Source organism: Chanodichthys erythropterus, chromosome 12 (genome assembly GCF_024489055.1).
Source record: "Chanodichthys erythropterus isolate Z2021 chromosome 12, ASM2448905v1, whole genome shotgun sequence".
In the NCBI taxonomy this organism is placed as follows: Eukaryota; Metazoa; Chordata; class Actinopteri; order Cypriniformes; family Xenocyprididae; genus Chanodichthys; species Chanodichthys erythropterus.
In genome coordinates, this window is record NC_090232.1 from 9,042,208 (window position 1) to 9,063,366 (window position 21,159).

The 21,159-nt window shown below is 35.6% G+C and overlaps 1 protein-coding gene across 3 annotated transcripts in view; it reads left to right on the forward strand.

Moving 5' to 3' along the window:
- Window positions 1-21,159, forward strand: part of cacna1hb (calcium channel, voltage-dependent, T type, alpha 1H subunit b) — a 78,268-nt gene that overhangs the window by 20,491 nt on the left and 36,618 nt on the right. For 2 of the 3 annotated variants that reach the window (XM_067402705.1, XM_067402708.1), the window contains exons 7-12: window positions 2,398-3,055; window positions 9,960-10,309; window positions 12,265-12,416; window positions 12,512-12,697; window positions 15,348-15,465; window positions 18,232-18,387. In XM_067402705.1, coding sequence (XP_067258806.1) covers window positions 2,398-3,055; window positions 9,960-10,309; window positions 12,265-12,416; window positions 12,512-12,697; window positions 15,348-15,465; window positions 18,232-18,387 — 1,620 coding nt within the window. The remainder of the gene's footprint in view (window positions 1-2,397; window positions 3,056-9,959; window positions 10,310-12,264; window positions 12,417-12,511; window positions 12,698-15,347; window positions 15,466-18,231; window positions 18,388-21,159) is intronic. The other variant, XM_067402706.1, reaches the window with a different exon arrangement.

Below are 21,159 nucleotides of genomic sequence, written 5' to 3' on the forward strand. Positions count from 1 at the left end.
AACAGTTTCAGTATTCCTTAAAGGTGCCGTAGAACGTGTTTTCAAAAGATGTAATATGAGTCTAAGGTGTCCCCTGAATGTGTCTGTGAAGTTTCAGCTCAAAATACCCCATAGATTTTTTTTTCTTTTTTTTTTAACTGCCTATTTTGGGGCATCATTAAATATGCGCAGATTCAGGCCTTAAATTCGGCCCCTTTAAATTCTCGTGCTCCCCACCCCCCGGAGCTCACGCTTGCCTTTAACAGCATAAACAAAGTTCACACAGCTAATATAACCCTCAAAATGGATCTTTACAAAGTGCTCGTCATGCAGCATGTCTAATCACGTAAGTATGGTATTTATTTGGATGTTTACATTTGATTCTGAATGAGTTTGATAGTGCTCCATGGCTAAAGCTAACATTACAAACTGTTGGAGAGATTTATAAAGAATGAAGTTGTGTTTATGAATTACACAGACTGCAAGTGTTTAAAAAATGAAAATAACGACGGCTCTTGTCTCCGTGAATACAGTAAGAAACGATGGTAACTTTAACCACATTTAACAGTACATTAGCAACATTCTAACAAAACATTTAGAAAGACAGTTTACAAATATCACTAAAAATATCATGTTATCATGGATCATGTTAGTTATTATCGCTCCATCTGCCATTTTTTGCTATTGTCCTTGCTTGCTTACCTAGTCTGATGATTCAGCTGTGCAGATCCAGACGTCCTGCCCTTGTGTAATGCCTTGAACATGAGCTGGCATATGCAAATATTGGGGGCGTACATATTAATGATCCCGACTGTTCCGTAACAGTTGGTGTTATGTTGAGATTCGCCTGTTCTTCTGAGGTCTTTTAAACAAATGAGATTTATATAAGAAGGAGGAAACAATGGTGTTTGAGACTCATTGTATGTCATTTCCATGTACTGAACTCTTGTTATTCAACTATGAAAAGTTAAATTCAATTTTTAATTCTAGGGCACCTTTAAAATGAATAAAAACACTGAAACTCAGACTATTATGCGAACTTGCAATAATTAAATATTAGGGCTGTCAAAATTAATGTGTTAACGCATGCAAATGTTTAGTTTAACATTCTCTAGCTAGCGTTATATTATATGATCACGCTGTTATTCATTCAAGTGCTATTAAACCATTCAAATGCAATAAGATGCAAAAAAAAAAAAAAACGTAATCCTGTACTGGTGCGCTGCCTGTGTGACAAACACACACGACTCACGCACACACAAAAAGTCACTTCAGACAGCACGCCGGCCGCATTGAGTTCTCTTTCGCACTTGAACAGTCCAAAACACACAAGCGTGCCAAAATACCCGCTATTGTCGAGAGTAGCACAATAATGTAATGCATTACTTTTAAAAGTCCAATCCCAACGCTGGATCTCAAATATCAACAGTGTTTCTCAGAAATCACTTATTGCACCTTTAAATGTGAAAACATTTGGGGCCAGATTAACCAACAGCTTGCACCAGCGCAAACCCTATTTTGACAATTAAAAAACTACTGACAGGATTTACTAAAGACACGCAGTGCAAAATTAGCGCTGGAAAGGCATGGACTGAGTTGTTTTCACGGCTGACCTTATTGCATATGCACTCGTAAGAGTTTCAGATGCAAAATTTATGGGAAGAGAGTATATAAATGGATCACGCAATGCGATTTAGTAATGATTGAGCTTGTCAATTTACTGGTTTTGCGCCATTATTTAATGCCCCAAAAAAACGTATCTTAATCCATTTTTCGACATGGCTACAAATGTTGCTGCTAGGAGGAGACACCGCAGAGAACAGAAAGCGCATGGTAGAAAGGAGAAAATATTTTCCACTCATATTTATTTGTTTGGAATGCCAGAAGACGACGTTATCCGAACATATCGTTTGCCAAGCCATGTTGGCCTATATATATGTGTACGTGTTTGTCAGATTACATGTAACAAGTTGCACCTGTGTTGACCCGCACCCGATGAGCATCAGCTCTGCTTATTTGCAACCCAACGCTAATTTACACTGCTCGTGTGGATCGGTTGGTCATTATGTAAATGATTTGACTGCGTCTGTGTTCTTTAATTTGCGCGTCAGCAGTAGATCACGTGCAAAACTTGCCACTCCCATCAGCACATTTGTGGAATTGAACTCTCTAATTTGCCCTGTTTAGTAAATCTGGCCCTTAGTCAGTACTTTTAGCTAGATACTAAAATATGTAAACTTAAAAACTACTTGTACTACGTGCAAAGTAATTTTATTGATAAAAAGACTAAAGAAAGTTCAATGTCCTGAAATGTGCATGAGACAAAACAGTATACTTGTAGCAAGGTATTTGCAGTTGCCATTCGTAATCCTGTAATGTTTTTGAAATATTGTTTTCAATATCTCTGATTGTCCGCAGGTAGGCTCCTTCTTCATGATCAACCTGTGCCTGGTCGTCATAGCAACGCAGTTCTCCGAGACCAAACAACGTGAGAACCAGCTGATGAAGGAGCAGCGAGCACGTTTCCGCAGTAATGAATCCACCTTAGGTAGCTTGGCCGAACCAGGATCCTGCTACGAAGAAATGCTGAAATACCTTGCCCATATTTGCCGTAAACTTTGTCGTCATGCCGCACGCCTCTATGGCGAATTATGCCCCAAGAGACGCAAGGGCGTGGCCAAACCCAGCAGCTCCCTCTCAGTGGGTGGGACTAATGGATATTGGAGTGACAGTGGAACAAAGATGGGTCCGACCCAATACTGTATGCTGCATTATCATCACCCCCATCAGCATCAACATTACCTCAGCAATGGCATAGAAATGAAAACCCTTCATATCGACAGAGACGCTCAAAATTCCAAAAAGTCCCCATCGCTCCCACTTGCACTACAAAATTTAAAGGGTTTGAGGCTTGGTATGAACTATCCCACCATCCTGCCCTCCAAAATGTACACAAACTCACACACTCGCTCACACTCGACCAGTGGGGTCAAAGCACCAGCTTTCAATCATGGACAATATGGCAGGAAGATCTCAGTTTGTAGTGGATACCATGATACTTACAAGTTGCAGCACGGTAAGAACACAGATAAGCAGCAGTTTGTTATCTAATGCAGTTACATTCATATATTAATTGTGACTTAAAGGTACAAATACTTTTTGGGGCCACTGTACATAAAAACATATTAAGTAGAAATTATGCAATTTCTATGCACAAACTGAAGTGTTTTGGCTCTGCTGTCATGTTTAAAATTTGACTTTGGGTTTGTGGATTAGGAGTAAATTCTGTCTCTGGGGTTTTAACTTAATAACGTAGATAATGAAATACTTTTTTTTCTTGGCTTTGCGCACTTGACATGCCCTAATAATTCCAAATTGAATTGAGGGAACCGTCTGCACAAACACACACTCTGTCTAGTCATTATTTTTGTGCCGCTTGACTTTTGCCTGAAATTACCTGTTGAGGAAGCCTTGCAATTTTTCAACATTTTGGTCAAAATATATTCATAACTTTGATTTGTTTCAACATCTAAAGTACATTCTTGCCCACACTCCTGTGCAACTGCATTTAATAGATATTGCAAAACTTAAGCTTGCAGTATGTGGTCAGGTTGCCCTTAAACAGGTTTAGATAAACTAACATTTATTTTGCTTGGACAAGGTTTTAATGCTAGTAGACTTTGTAAATATGTACAGGATTTCAAATGGAATTTATATTGTAATTTGGATCCTAATGGGAATTTCCTCACAAGATTCCAACATAACACAAAACAAACAAACAAAAAAACAAACAAAAAATAACTTTAAGGTTACCAACAGGATAAAACAAAAAGAAAATAATTATTTTGTATCACCAAGAAAGCTTTTCTAAGTTCATGTACTGTACAATACTGTTCAAAAGTTTGGTATTGGTTTATTTGATCAAAAATGCAGTAAAAACAGTACTATTGTGAGATTTCAATTTACAATAACTATTTTTTATAGATTTAAAACATGTAATTTATTCCTGATAATTGTGATTGCCTGTGATTGATTTGGTGCTCAAGAAACATTTCTTATTATTATCAATTAATTTCAACACAAACTATATAAATATTTTTGTGGAAACCTTAATGCATTTTTTTTCCAGGATTTTTTGATGAATAGACAGTTTTAAAAAAAAAAAGTTTTCTTTAAAAAAATTATTAATCTTACCCCAAACTTTTGAACAGTACTGTATTTTATTTAATACTAAAATCGTCTCGGGGTACTGGTGTAACCCTTGTTCCACAAGAAGGGGAACAAGACGCTACGTCGAATGATGTGATGGGTTCCCATCACGTCATTCAACGTAGCATCGATAGTTCCCACGAAAGGGAACTATAAAATCTTAGAGAAATTCAGTTTGATCCCATTGGAGTTATTAAAGGGGTGGTTGATTATTATTTCACTTTTTGATCTTTACTTAGTGTGTAATGTTGCTGTTAGAGCATAAACAATAGGGGTGTGACGCGATCTCGTGTCACGAGATCTCGCGAGACTAAAGTGTGACGAGATTTCTCGTCGAGGCGAAAAGTAGTCTCGTGATGTTGCCATGACAGAGTGTTAGGATGATTAGGAAAGAATATGCCACTGCTATATTTACATTATGCCACTGCTACGTTTACGCCTCCACTGTCCTTTTGCTTTGTGTTTAAATAAAAACATTTTATTAAGTTGGATAACGGTCGCCGCCGCTCCATATTTACAGAGTTTCGCGCGGTCGCTGAAAATGAAAGTAAACGCGCGTGCGCATTCAAACGTGATTTCAATACTCCGCATTTGAAAGCGGCTCCCTGATGAATACAGATATCTCTCAATATGAAAGCTATCTTAGGCTGGGCAGTGTAGTTGTAACCATTTCTTAGCTCTGTATCAAAGAAAAAGTTGGTCTTATTTGCACTTTGAATATTGAGAGAGTATACGATTATGGTTGCACTTACTGTAAAGTGTTACCATAATGCTGCGTTCACACCGAACGCGTCTGGGGCGTCAAATTCGCGCCAGACGCATCTAGTTGGACGCTTGAACATTTTGAAGTCAGACGCTTCAGACGCGCGTAAAATTCGCTCAATTCGCGCGTCTAAACAAAGTGTGTTCAGACGCGAATTCGCGTCATGGGAGGGGCTTTCATCTCTTTCTGCACAGATCCTCTGAATAAACACATAATCTCGTCAGTTGGAAACCTGTAGCGGCAATTTAACTCGGTTATGCCGGCCGACTTTTGCTAGCTAGAAGGTGGGCTAGTATCAACGGCTAAAATCATGCAAAAAGTTTTACAACTAACCAGATTGTCCGATTTCTTCGCTTATTCTCTTCCAGGCAAGGTCCTTTTTATTCCTGTCTCGATAAAAATATAATGACACATCACAGAACTCAGGGTGGCTAACGTTACACACAGCGACATCTTTGTTCTGGTCTCCGGCATCACTGATCACATCATAAACACGTTACTACCAAAGCAGAGTCCCTGATTGGTTAACGCGCCGCGAATTTACGCCAAAGTTCAGATTTTTCAACTCGGGCGTTTGGGCGTCAGACGCTCAATTCGCGCGTCAGCCGCGTGAACGCTCAATTCGCGCCGCGCCATTCGCGCGTCAACGGCCGATTCGCGCCGCGCTAGACGCTTGATTCGCGCCGCAGGACCTCTAGACGGGCGTTTGCATTGACTTAACATGTAAGTCAGACGCCTCAGACGCCCCAGACGCGTTCGGTGTGAACGCAGCATAAAAACGAATAACAGTTTTCCCTTAATCTTGTTAAGCACAAACAGTAAGGTTTCATTTGTTAACATTAGTTAATGCACTGTGAACTATCTTGAACTAACAATGAATGACTATTTTTATTAACTAACATAAAGATTAATAAATACTGTAGCAAATATATTGCTCATTGTTAGCTGATGTTGGTTATTATGTTAATGTTAATAATATCGAGTCTCGTCTCGTTAGATCAGTAGGGGTTCAATCTTCAGCTGGCTGGCGGTAGCAGCCACTGACAGGTCACGTGACCTGGTGGCAGCTGCCAGTCTGGTTCTGGCTGGTCACGTGACCTGCCATTGGCGCTGGTGGCAGCTGCCAGTCTGATTATGGCAGGTCTGTCAGAGGTTCTGGTGGCTGGCAGAGTATAACACGTTCCCTATATCTCTGTCGCTGCATGTAAATACATAATTGTATTATTAATAATATAACATTATGACTTTATTCTTTTGTATAATTCACGTTTTAGATGGGTTTATCTCAATTAAAGCAGTAAAATGACCGTGATCTCAACTGGTGGAAAATGACGCTCAGCCCAGCCAGCCACTGCTGAGACGCGAGTATAACGCGCTCTCTAATCACTCTCGCTGCATCGAAATACATAATTTTATTTTTATTAATATAATATTATGACTATATTGTTTTGTATGATTGACATTTTAGATGGGTTTATCTCAATTAAAGCAGTAAAATGACCGTGATCTCAACTGGTGGAAAATGACGCATAGCCCAGCCAGCCACTGCTGAGACGCGAGTATAACGCGTTCTCTAATCAGTCTCGCTGCATGAAAATACATAATTTTATTATTATTAATATCATATTATGACTATATTGTTTTGTATGGTGGACGTTTTAGATGGGTTTATCTAAATTAAAGCAGAAAATGACCGCGATCTCAACTGGTGGAAAATGACGCATAGCCCAGCCAGCCACTGCTGAGACGCGAGTATAACGCGCTCTCTAATCACTTTTGCTGCATGGAAATACATAATTTTATTATTATTAATAGAGCTAATCTTATGACTATATTCTGTTGTATGGTTGGCGTTTCAGATGGGTTTACCTCAAATATATATACAATCTACTTAATGCTTTCTGTCCTCTGATTGACAGTACATAGCCTACATATGAAGTATGTGTAAGGCAAAAATGTACTGTACTGAAGCAACTTGATTATTCATATTTATACACAATTTTTAATGCTAAAAATTACTATTACTAATAAACTACTTTTTTCGTGTTAATGTAAGTGTCAAATATAACACAGCATGCTTTCGGGGAACATTCTATTATGATTGATTTTCAAAAAATTGAGCTATAAAAGCCTGATGTATAAATATGATGCTCAACAACAAAAAACATGCACATACTTTTGAGTATCATATTTCATACACACATGCACTGGGACTCATGATTTTTATTTATACTGTACAAACTGTACATCCTCCCATATATATATATATATATATATATATATATATATATATATATAATTAATGAGAAATGGACAAATAAATGTTACCCAAACGCCTGTTGTTTACATTAACATTAAAAAATGTAAACATGTATTTTATTATTTTTAACATTAAAAAAAGAGGCATGAATAATTAGGTCAATCAAAGTTGCTGCATTCCACAAAATTTTTATCTTACACTTACTTACAAGCTAACACTCAACAACAACTTTTTAAACATGCAAGTCCCCTCCAAATATTGTAAATATGTGAAACATATTTGTGAAACAAGTTTTCTCAGAATATGAGCAGATTTACAGGTGGTCATGTTGCTTATGCTGCCCGTGACCTTAAAAGAAATGAACAAAGTCAATGTATCTAAATATTTACATCAAACAAACCTTTTTAAAATGAAATCAAGAAATGAGACCTAAACTTCCCCACAGCCACTAAAATTATTGTATCCAGATTTAGGATTAATGTTGAGAAAGGGTCGTATTATTAGAATAATTCACGTTTTAATTGCCATTTTTATGCTATATATTATTGCATAACTCGTGTTATTACAAAACATAAAATCGTCACAACTATTAGCAGTATGCATACAAATTAGGGAGAGTGATTAGAGAGCGCGTTATACTCGCGTCTCAGCAGTGGCTGGCTGGGCTGAGCGTCATTTTCCACCAGTTGAGATCACGGTCATTTTACTGCTTTAATTGAGATAAACCCATCTAAAACGTCAATCATACAAAACAATATAGACATAATATTATATTAATAATAATAAAATTATGTATTTCCATGCAGCGAAAGTGATTAGAGAGCGCGTTATACTCGCGTCTCAGCAGTAGCTGGCTGGGCTGAGCGTCATTTTCCACCAGTTGAGATCACGGTCATTTTACTGCTTTAATTGAGATAAACCCATCTAAAACGTAAATTATACAAAAGAATAGAGTCATAATATGATATTAATAATAATAAAATTATGTATTTCGATGCAGCGAGAGTGATTAGAGAGCGCGTTATACTCGCGTCTCAGCAGTGGCTGGCTGGGCTATGCGTCATTTTCCACCAGTTGAGATCACGGTCATTTTACTGCTTTAATTGAGATAAACCCATCTAAAACGTGAATTATACAAAAGAATAGAGTCATAAGATTATATTAATAATAATACAATTATGTATTTTCATGCAACGATAGAAATAAGGAACGCGTTACACTCTGCCAGCCACCGCTGACAGACCTGCCAGAATCAAGACTGGCAGCTGCCACCAGCGCCACTGGCAGGTCACGTGACCTGCCAGAATCAGACTGGCAGCTGCCACCAGGTCATGTGACCTGTCAGTGGCTGCTGCCGCCAGCCAGTTGAAGATTGAACCCCCACTCCGTTAGATACCCGTCTCGTCACACCCCTAATAAACAACATCTGCAAAGTTACAACTCGAAGTTCAATGCAAAGAGAGATATTTTCTTTTACAGAAATAGCTTTTTAAAGACTACAACAAACTGCTGGTAGGGACAACAATGAGCTGCTTGGTGACATCACTAACCCTAAAATTGACATAAACCCTGCCCCCGACAACATGCAACAAAGGGGTGAGGCCATGTTATTGCAATACAGTATGAAACACAAATGCAATAGCATGTCATAAAAGCAAGATGACAACATGACAAGTTATAAGTGTAATTAAACTAAACTATACGTTACCTGTTCTATCTTCATGCAGCATATATTCGCTGGCTCTGTAGGCATTTTACAACAGTTCCAACATGAGCGATTTATAGATAATCATGACAGAATATGCTAATCAATGACTTTAAGATAGTTAACTCCACATCAGCTACATAAATTCATCAACTAACCATTCAGAAACGTCCTGTTGCATTCTACATGTAGTCACTTCTTCTTGAGTCTCTCCATTATTGTCTGACTCTGTTTTGATCATAAAAGGCTGAACAGTTTCTGACATTTTCAGTGAGTCTGCGTGAGGTAATCAGTGATGCTAACGCGGAGCTCTTGAAACTCCTCCCTCTTCTTGGGAGCAGCTCATTTGCATTTAAAGGGACACACACAAAAACAGCGTTTTTGCTCACCCTCAAAAAGTGATACATTTAACATGCTATAAAAAATGATCTTGAGCTAAAACTTCACATACACTCTCTGGGGACATCAGAGACTTATTTTACATCTTGTAAAAGTGGCATTTTATGACCCCTTTAAAGGATTGGTGCCAAATTATGATTTAAAAAATACTCATGAATTCCTGTATTTCTGACTGTCCTCCATCTATTTAAAAATGATTAATAAATAAATGACTCATAAATATTGTGAATCTCATGTTTGGAGATAATCAAAGCTCAGTCACTGCAGATGGTCTCAAAAGAAAGACAGACTTTGCCCTGATTACGAGAAAGAGACAGTATCAATCACTATTGTCAAAGCAAATCACAGAGCATGTGTGTTAATGACACATGCCTGCAGTGTTCTAAACTGTACTCAATTCACTAATGCATCACTGAATTGTCTAATTATCAGGTCGCATATGTAGTATTTATATATAATGTGGGTGGCTGGGGCTAGTCATACTATTTACTTGAGCGAATGTAGTTGGGGTTGATAATGTTGACAGTCAGTTTCTGTATAGGCACATAAGAAAGCAAGCATTTGTGTAAACATGTCACTGAGAACCCCTGTGACAACTTGACCCAGTCCTACCCAATATTAAATAACATTGTCCTTCACCGCAGGTGTGTATCCGGGCACATGCTTGAGTGTGTGTGCAGACAGCAGGGTGGGGCTGGTGTCTTCAGAGTCATCCTCCTGCCCAATTTGTGCCCAGGAAAGCGACGGTGTTAATTGCGACTCCAACGGTGAATCGGACCCAGAGAAGCAGGGGCCAGATGTCAGCTTGGAAGAGAGCAAAAGAAACCAGGATATTGAAGAAAAGGAGTCTAGGAATGAGAACTGTGTGTGTATGTGCCTTCATTATACCAGAGCCATTTTGAGGCGTATTGTGGACAGCAAGTACTTCAACAGAGGGATAATGATAGCAATCCTTATCAATACACTCAGCATGGGTGTGGAGTACCATGAACAGGTGAAAACCATACACTCATTTACACACAAATCACACAAAAAATGAGATCTTAATATCTGAGTTGTTTCTAATAGACATCAGAGAGATTAAATGGAGACTTTTTCTCAAGCATCCTGCTTCTGAGTTTTAAAAGCGATCTCTACATTATGTAACCTAAATATAAAAGTATTTAAATAAACTATAATTGAAAAGAGGAAAACTGTTGCACACAATTACATTTAGCTTTTTCAATAATAAGAATTATTATTATTAGTAGTAGTAGTAGTAGTAGTAGTAGTTTTATTATGGATTTTATTTATTTATTTTTATTTAAACATACAATAATAATAATAATTTTATCTTAAAATATTATTATTATTATATTTGAATATTGTACTGGACCAAAGCTTAATTCTTATTTTCAATACAACAACTCAAATCCTTTTGAACATACAATAATAATATTAATAATAATAATAATTATTATTATTATTAACAATAATAATATGAATAATATTATTATAGTATAATACAATAAAATAAATAAACAATTTTTGATAGTTTTTATTATTATTATTATTATTATTATTGCTGTTGTTTTATTGAAAATAAGTATTAAGCTTTGGTCCAGTACAATATTAAAATATGGTAGTAATAATAATAATAATAATAATAATAATAATAATAATATTTATTATTATTAATTAAAAAATCAACAATTTTGATTCTTTTTTTATTGTATAATTATTTAAAAATACAATAATATTATTATTAATTTTATTATTATTGTTAATATTTTTTAATGAATAGAAAGTTCAAAAACTTTAAAATAACAATAATAATACATTTTAAAGTTAATATTGATTAATATTGTATTTTTAAATAATAATAAAATAAAATCAATAATAAAACTAATAATTTATTTTTATTTTAACATTTTATTATTATTATTATTATTATGTTTGTAAGGAATTGTTCAAGTGTTGTTGCATTGGAAATAAGAATAAGTATTTAGTAGGGTGCATTATTAAATAAATCATGCAATTAAATGGATGGATGATGTTAAATTAAAGCTAATGAGCGCTTGTAATTTTTAATATGTCTACATTTTTTTTTATCTGAATCTGTGCATCTTATGAACAAATATTATTAATGTAGTCCTAATTCAAATGAATTAATTCAACTTTTATTTTTCATATTTAAACAGATAGTAATCTGTTACAAAATGTTAAAAAAATTGTCTTTATTTTGGTAAGTTTCATGAAAAACATCAAAGACAAACTTGATACTTAAATAAAACATAACCATAATGAGTACCTCAGTAAATCTCCTGAACTATGAAATCGCAACTTTTGAGCAACACAGTTTTCCTCTGGTGTCATTGCTGGCTTATAGACATAAATACACTCATTGTAACACAACGTGATCACACGCTGCTGTGTTTGCGGTGCAACTGTATGCATGTTTATGGCTCATATTGCATTTAATTAACCCCCTTGGTTAGGATTAGTGTGTCTGTGTGAGACAGAGAGGGAGTCTGAGATTAACCGGTTTGAGGCAGAGGACATTCACACTGTTGCCAGGGAAATGATTATTTACATTACAGTAGACACGGTTAATAACAGCGCTCGCCTGCTCTTCCTCGGCACGAAATAAAGCCACATGGAGCGAAAGAAAAGAGGCATAAATACAATGTCATGATAGTAACAACACTGTAGTTTAGCTTTTGTATATGTTCATGTTAGCTCCGTATGTGTTCCAGACATGAATGAAACCTCAAATCATGCGGCTTGTAGACGAGAGGTCTGCCATTACTTTTCTAAGTAATTGGACTGGCTTTTTTTCATCTGGCGGACAAAACACAGACTAAAAGCTCGTATAGACCTACATGTTCACACAAATATACATTGGTTGGCTATGACATATGGCAAAAAACTCAAGTAATATTGCATATTCTTGTTCTCTTTTTCTTTCAGCCGGATGAGTTGACAGATGTGCTGGAGATCAGTAATATTGTCTTCACTAGTTTGTTTGCGTTAGAGATGCTCCTGAAGCTTTCGGCCTGCGGTCTGTTCAACTACATCAGCAACCCCTACAACATCTTCGACGGGATCATCGTTATCATCAGGTTCTGTTCTGTTCGGTTTCCTTTACATTCGGATTCTTTTGTTGTAAATTCATTGTATATTTAACCACGCATTTTCTGTCTGGTGGTTTCTACAGTGTGTGTGAGATCGTTGGACAAGCGGACGGAGGGTTTTCGGTTTTGCGGACGTTCCGTTTGCTCAGGGTACTAAAGCTGGTCCGGTTCCTCCCTGCTCTGCGCAGGCAGCTGGTTGTACTGATGAAGACCATGGACAATGTGGCCACCTTCTGCATGCTGCTGATGCTCTTCATCTTCATCTTTAGGTTTGAATAAAAGTGCTTCCATACAAGAACAAGAGTGTAGTATTGACTGAAACAAATGAGTCTTATTGTATGTAGGGTTGGGTATAGTTTGAATTTTAACAATTCTGATTCTGCTTATCGATTCCTAATTTCGATTCCAATAAGGTAAAAAACTTAGATATCATTCACATTTATTCTAAGTCTTATTGCAAAACATTTCGTTGTAGCCGAATACCATAAACAAAAAAAAAACAGGCTAAAGAACGCTTACAGACTTTTGCCTATTGTTTAAAAATACCATAGAAAAAAAAAAAAACTAGTCTGACTAAAATACATTTCAGGCATTATTAAAGACAAGTAAACATTCAGTAATTAAAAATGAACAAATAAAGTAGCAATCGCACAAATAAATACAACTGAACAAAGATACGATTGAAATAAACAGTGTTTTAAGATTTTCAGGTATTCAGGTACAGAAATTGTAATCACATAACAGTGAACTTCATAAATAAAATACACATTACAAATATAGTAAAAATGATTCAGTCAAGAACAGTGAGTGAATTTTCTCTTTGTCTTTTATTGTTTGATTAACGTTTTAAAGAGATGGCAGCAGGAATATTAGGCTGCTGTCACTTTAAGAGCTGCACGGATCCAATATACTGTTACACATGCGTTTTCTTTGTTGTTTACGTTCACTCAGGACATAACTGACTGTTTTTACAAGGATATTTTGACATATTTTTATGTGTATTTGTCTGTTCAAGTGCAAAAAGACGCAGAAGAGAAATCAGTTCAGTATCGCAAACTATCCAGTATGAGAGACGGCTTTCTGTGCGCACGTTTTGGATGTGTGTACAGCACAGAAAATAGAGCGCCAGTCTTTTTGCTCTTGAATGGTTTAAAGTCATATTAAAATGCACACAATGGAATCGATAAGAGGAATCGAAATTAAAATTTTTATAACAAGTATCTGATTCCTGACCTTAAATATCTGATTCCAGAATTGGAATTAATTTTCTATTCCCAACCCTAATTGTATGTAGATTAAAACACTAACCAGATGCGACACGATAAGATTCCAGCGACAAGCGATCTGTCTGTCCACACCAGATGTAACACAACTACGAGAAGATCCTGGGGGTGAAGTCTCTCTGCAAGAGCACTGTACTCACAATGAAATTGATAATCACATAGTCAAATTCATAAATATTACAACATTTCAACATTATTAAAAATACATACTGAGGGACTTGTTTCGTCACAATGAGTTCACAGTTTGAACGTTTGTTTCCTTTTATTTATTTTCAAGATATTAGCTGAATTATCCATTGTCACTTTCAGTATGGCTATAAATGATAATCAAACTCACATTAAAATTTTTTAACATAAATAAAGCACATAATCAGTACCTGAGAAAAGATACAGCACCTTGAATCACGTGTTTGTTGATTTGAGTTATGTGATGATTTTATTAAATTTTCTTAGACCATAATCCCCTATCTTAAAGTTGCAATGAAACAGAAGTAGCATGACTCATGACTCAGAAGTAGCATGACGCAAGATTTTTTTCTTCCATATCATGACATATGGAAGACACATGACATCATTACGCACACCATGGAAAAAAAGGGATTTCCTTTGAGCGCACATGGAAACGAACAAAAACACGCTCTTGTTTCTTTTCGTTATTGGTGTCACATCAAAGAGATTGACATATTCAAGTCTAATGGATTATTGAAAAAGAAAAATGCAGAGCGGGAACTTAGTTTTATGCATTGGCTGTTGAGGTATTTCGATTAAACATTACAAGGTCAAAAACAGAAATGAAACGCACAGATGAATTGTTCAAAATAAGATCTATAACATGTATTTACAAACTAGATTTTATATATGTGAAGTATTTTGTAAAGTATTTTAATAACCCTAAAGCACAACATTATTTCAGTTTCATCACAGCGAGTTTGGAATTGATGTGCTCATAATTTCATAATACTCAGGTACTAGTGTTATATTAGTATCACTGATTTATAGTTTTTTGAATTTTATTTTGTTCTTAAATTTTATTTTTGACTTGTTTTTATATTTTCTGTTTTCATTTTCATTTTATTTAAAGTTTTATTCATTTTGTTGTGTTTTTGAAATTTTATCAGTTTTATTTATATGTCTATATAGTTTTTATTCAATTTTAGGTTTTAGTTTTACTTTATTTTAGTACTTTAACTAAATGAAAATAAGAAAGTTACGTTTAGGATTAGCTATATCATTCAGCTTCAGTGCCATAATGGTTAACTAGCAAATATCAGCTTTTCAGTTGCATTTTTTTTTTTTTTTTTTTTTAAGGGAAAAAAAAAAATACAATGAAAGCAAGGTATTTTAGTTTGGATAAAAACAAAATTCACATTAAAAATATAATGGAAACATGGACATTGTCTGAAAATCTGATGAAAAACGTTTAAAAATGCTATGATTTAGTGTAAAGTTTCTTTTGTTTTGCACACTAAACAGATTTGAATCTTTTAAATAATCTGACTAAAGTTCTGTATCCTAATAATTATATCAGTAGTGAGTTGGACACAAATGTGACTGTTACCTGAGAATGACCTTTTCTCATTTCTGTCTCTCCCACTTTTTCTTTGTCTCTCTCTCTCTCTTGTCTTCTGGGTTTTAGTATATTGGGAATGCATCTGTTTGGGTGTAAGTTTACTCTACGTTTGGAGAATGGAGACACGGTGTCTGATAGGAAGAACTTTGACTCACTCCTTTGGGCCATCGTCACCGTGTTCCAGGTCAGAAAAATTTTCACAAACTGTTTAATTGTAACTTGTATGTTGTGTTTTGGTTTCGTTTTCACTCTGTTCCCTGTTCTGCTTTGTCTGAGTTCTGTTTCCTCGTTAGTTTCCCTAGTTGTTAATTTATCCCGCACCTGTTTCAGTTCTAGTTAATTATCTCTTCGTGTATTTAGTTTCCTTAGTTCTTTGTTCTGTCTCGTTTATGTTTGTTTGTGGTTGCGTTTGTGGTTGTATATTTGTAATTAGTTATCTTGTATCACCATGCGCTTCATTGCAGCCACTCACCCGTTACATTAATAAGCAATATATGGATGTTATATTCTTTTTTTTTTACAGAGGTAGAAATGTTTTAGGGAGAATTACTTATTCTTACTTAAGTAACATAAAGTTCCTCTTTAGTGAACGATAAAACATTATACAACTAGTTTTTTAAGCTGCTGTTCCACATTTGGCTGACCACCCGGAGACTGTAGGTCACTAAACTGATGGTTGAATTCATACAGCTTGTCCAGAAATAGCATTTTTAGTCTTCGGAGGCAAGTTTTGATTAAATACTCACTCCTCAATGTGGGAACAGCAGCATTTCGCAAAAATGCTGAGGCAAGGGATTGTGGGTATTTAGCCTCCGTTAAATGAAGTAACAAATTCTTGTCAAAGCAAAACGGTTATTTCATTTTTGAAGCTGTACATTTATATTTATGGTTTGTAAATCATTTGTAACGTATTCAAGCAAAACTATATTTTTTCTTCTGCATTCTACTTTATAATATCAATAAAAAGGCTGTGTATGTGTTTGTGTGTGTCAGTCTTACTTTTAAGACTGGGATTATTCAAAGTTCTACAAGTTGTGTCAGAGTTGAAATTGCTGAGGTCATCAAAACCTGCCCTATAATATTGCAGACATGATGAGGTCATCAGCCCTCTCCCTGCAGTATTGGGTAGTGTGATGAGGTCACCAGGGGTGACACTTGTGCAAATACTGATATGGTGCTGTATTAACTCCAGGCCCTGAGGGAAGCCATAGGAGTCAGGGTTTCTTCTGTACCAGGAGCCTTTAATTTCCCTAATCTCTATTTCTGTCGGTGTGTGTGTGTGTGTGTGTGTGTGTGTGTGTGTGTGTGTGTGTGTGTGTGTGTGTGTGTGTGTGTGTGTGTGTGTGTGTGTGTGTGTGTGTGTGTGTGTGTGTGTGTGTGTGTGTGTGCGTTTGTAAGCAGAATATAAACTCCAGACTGAACCTGCTGTTTTTCCTCTGTTCTAAATCAGTCTGCAGGAAGAGGCTGAGATGGGTTCAGGTTCTGTTGTGGATATCTGTGTGGAATGTGCTGGAGTGAAGGGAAAACAAACAAAGTTTCTTTGCATTTGCAGTTGAATTTTAAAAGAGCTAAAAAAGTTTATATTTGTTTTAATGTCTTTCAAGTAACTCTTAGTTAGTGTAAACATCATAAATAGTTTGCTAATTTGCTTGGGCGATTTTTTTTAAATATTTTTTTTATCTTGTTATATTTTTTATTTTTAAATGTTCATTTTTAGTGGAAATTGTGTGTTTTTTTTTAAAGAAAATACATTTTCATGATGGATAAACTTTGCAGTTTGTGTTGTAAAGTTTACATTTAATTTAAACACATTATTATTATTAATCATTATTGTGTATTTTTTTAAATATATGTGTGTGTATTTTTTTAAATATATGTGTGTTTTTTTTTAAAGAAAATACATTTTCATGATGGATAAACTTTGCAGTTTGTGTTGTAAAGTTTACATTTAATTTAAACACATTATTATTATTAATCATTATTGTGTATTTTTTTAATATATATATATATATATATATATATATATATATATATATATATATATATATATATATATATATATATATATATATACACACACACAGATATTCATGCCAGATAAACTTTGCAGTCAAATATATTATATTAATATTATATTAAACAAATATATTAATAACAGTAATTAGTATTAGTGTTATTAGTATTAGTAGGGCTGCTTTAGAGAAGAGGAAGAGTTGTTGTAGTAGAGTGTTGTTACCATGCGGTCATTTTACGCCGGACTGCTTCTCAAACGAGGATCAATTCAATGCTGGATTTGCACAAAAGATTAACATGACGGCACATGCTAGTCGATGAGTTGAATCAACTCCACAGCAACTACATAAATTTATCCACTAACCATTCAGAAACATCCAGTTTCATTCTAAAAGTTCTTCCTGAGTCTCTCCATCAGTGTCAGACTCCAGTTAGAAACAATGTAAGGCTGAACACCATTACTGACAATCCTCATTTTGGATGCGTGAGATTCTCCAGCTTTGTTGTTGTTGAGCAACTAAAGTGTGAGCTGTTAAAGCTCCGCCCTCTTCTGGAAAGCGGGCCGGGAGCAGCAGCTCATTTGCATTTAAAGGGACACACACAAAAACAGAGTGTTTTTGCTCACACTCAAATAAGGGCAAATTTGACAAGCTATAATAAATGATCTGTGGGGTATTTTGACAGATTCTGGGGACACCAGAGACTTATATTACATAATAGGTCCCCTTTAATCTTAATACGTCATTTTTAGCAAAATACTGATTCTTTCAAAGTATGTTGGATACAAAGTGGTGTTGTTGTAATTAATAAATGATATTTTGATGTTTTTAATAGCATTTAGATAAAGGTCGGTGTTTATTTGTGGTTAGATGTCATGTACCTACTTACAGTTTGTGAAATTTTAGACTGTGCTAACAGTCATCCTGTGTCTCTACAGATTTTGACCCAGGAGGACTGGAATGTGGTTCTGTATAACGGCATGGCCTCCACCTCCCCCTGGGCGGCTCTGTACTTTGTGGCCTTGATGACCTTTGGGAATTACGTCCTCTTCAACTTACTAGTTGCCATCTTAGTAGAGGGCTTCCAAGCTGAGGTAAGATGTCAGATGTTGGACTAGACACTGTCTTTCTTTAAAATAAATGCTTTGATATTTTGCCTCTAATGCAATGGCATTGTACATTTTGCCTTAAGTCTCTATAATTCTTTTTGGGGCTACTACTGTAACAGACAGCTCGCTAAAACTACTTCCTCTACTTTGCAACATCTGTGCGAATCCTCCGCACGAGTGAATTAGATAGGCCATATTGCATTTAATTGAGTTTTCAAGAGGGAATTCTTCATGTTAAGAGTAAGATGTTATCAGAGGACTGGAATTATTGCACTGTAACTCAATTACAGCGCAGTAATCATTACGCACACCATGGAAAAAAAGGGATTTCCTTTGAGCGCACATGGAAACGAACAAAAACACGCTCTTGTTTCTTTTCGTTATTGGTGTCACATCAAAGAGATTGATTGTGTGGATCGGTGTATGTTTGGCTTGTGTGTATAATTTTCATGTAGATGAGTCTCATCTGTAGCGTGTAAGCGCAGGCGCCAGGCTGCAGCTGGTGTGATGATGTGTTTGATAGAAACACGCTTTCACTCAAACCTTCTGTTGTTCCTTTTTTTCCTCTCTGTCTTTTATCTCTCTCTCTTTTGTGCTCAAGGTAATATCACACACATACATACTGGACATTTTACCTTCTCACACAATACTCCAGTACACGTTTACACACACTTTTTCCAGTTGTTACTCTGCTAAAAATTGCGATTCTCATTTATTCGTATTTTTTGCATTTTTTTTTTTTCATCACTCTTTTTTTCCCACTGATTTACATTACAATTTGGAATATAAACAATCAAATCGCAACGGCCACTGATTGTGTTGTGTTACTCATCCAGGAAGTATTATGTTTCTGGTTTGTTTTGGTATTGAACTCCCACTTTTCACAATAAAATTGTTTTTCCTTTTAGTGAAATATCCTGTTTCACCCAGAAATACGATAGTGACCAAAAGTGAAGTCTGGAGGGGATCTTTATTTTAAATGACCCTACAAGTTTGATTAAACCATCAAAATATGAGTAAAATGTTTTATATATTTTTAAATATTTTAAATATGAGGGAAGAACCAAGTTTAGTGTTTTGTTAGGGTATTAATCTGAAAATCAAAAAGCTCACAGGTAAAAGCATAGCATACATTGACTACAACATAATCTCTTATTAAAATTTAATTGGTTCTCTGTTATCTGTTCTCTGTTATCATAAATAAAACAATTTATTCTAAGCACAACTATGCAATTTGATTACAAACCCGATTCCAAAAAAGTTGGAACACTGTACAAATTGTGAATACAAATAGAATGCAATGATGTGGAAGTTTCAAATGTCAATATTTTATTCAGAATACAACATAGATGACATATCAAATGTTTAAACTGAGAAAATGTATCATTTTAAGGGAAAAATAAGTTGATTTTAAATGTCATGGCATCAACACATCTCAAAAAAGTTGGGACAAGGCCATGTTTACCACTGTGTGGCATCCCCTCTTCTTTTTATAACAGTCTCCAAACATCTGGGGACTGAGGAGACAAGTTGCTCAAGTTTAGGAATAGGAATGTTGTCCCATTCTTGTCTAATACAGGCTTCTAGTTGCTCAACTGTCTTAGGTCTACTTTGTCGCATCTTCCTCTTTATGATGCGCCAAATGTTTTCTATGGGTGAAAGATCTGGACTGCAGGCTGGCCATTTCAGTACCCGGATCCTTCTACTATACAGCCATGATGTTGTAATTGATGCAGTATGGGGTCTGGCATTGTCATGTTGGAAAATGCAAGGTCTTCCCTGAAAGGGTGACATCTGGATGGGAGCATATGTTGTTCTAGAACTTGGATATACCTTTCAGCATTGATGGTGCCTTTCCAGATGTGTAAGCTGCCCTTTGGGACGATTCTAAGGGCCCATGCACTTTTGGGGCCCCCAGAGATCGTAACAGTCAGTGCTCTCGCGCACCGGCTCTTCTCACATGTTGCAGGCTGAACGGCCACACTGAAACTTAGAATCATCAGACTATTAATTAATTGTATACATCGCATGTTCTGAGCTTTTATAAGCTGCACAAACTGAATGAATCAATTGTCTGCGCAATATCACTGTGATTGAAGCCCAATTGTTTAATTTTGCAAGAGTGGCATGCGAATCACCGTAGGCGCGTTCACCAGTGCATTCCAACAGTGTTAGAATTTGCACGAGCCGTTCCTATACGACGCTGATGATAAAATGTGCAACCCATTTGGATCCTATTGAGAATATAGTAAAACGCTATGGAGAAAGTCGAAAATGATCTAAAACAGCCACTAAAATGAAAAGAGGGGAAAACATCGTTCTGCAAGCTTGAAAACCACATTTACTAGAATTTATCACGTTCTATTGTATTTTTTGTGGCAAATTTTGACTAGTTGTAGAATTTATAATAGACAATCTGTTAAGGGAATAGATTTTTCACTAAAGATGTATATTACATCTGTGATATGTTGTAGCTATAGTTTCTAACTGTATTGCTATTTTTCATAACAAATGCCTGTAATTCTTACCTGTAATTATATCCTTATTCTAACAAATGCTATAGTTAACAATTACAAGAACTGTTATTTTAAGGCCAAGTACAAGTTAGAAAGAGCTTTAAAATATGGACCTTTTTGAATTTTTGACTTAACAGTTGGTTTTGTTTAAGAATAAATATGAATATTTGATTACTGTACTGTATTTTTTCTATTACATATCCATTTGCATAATAAATCATCTGCTAGTGCTAGCTATTCA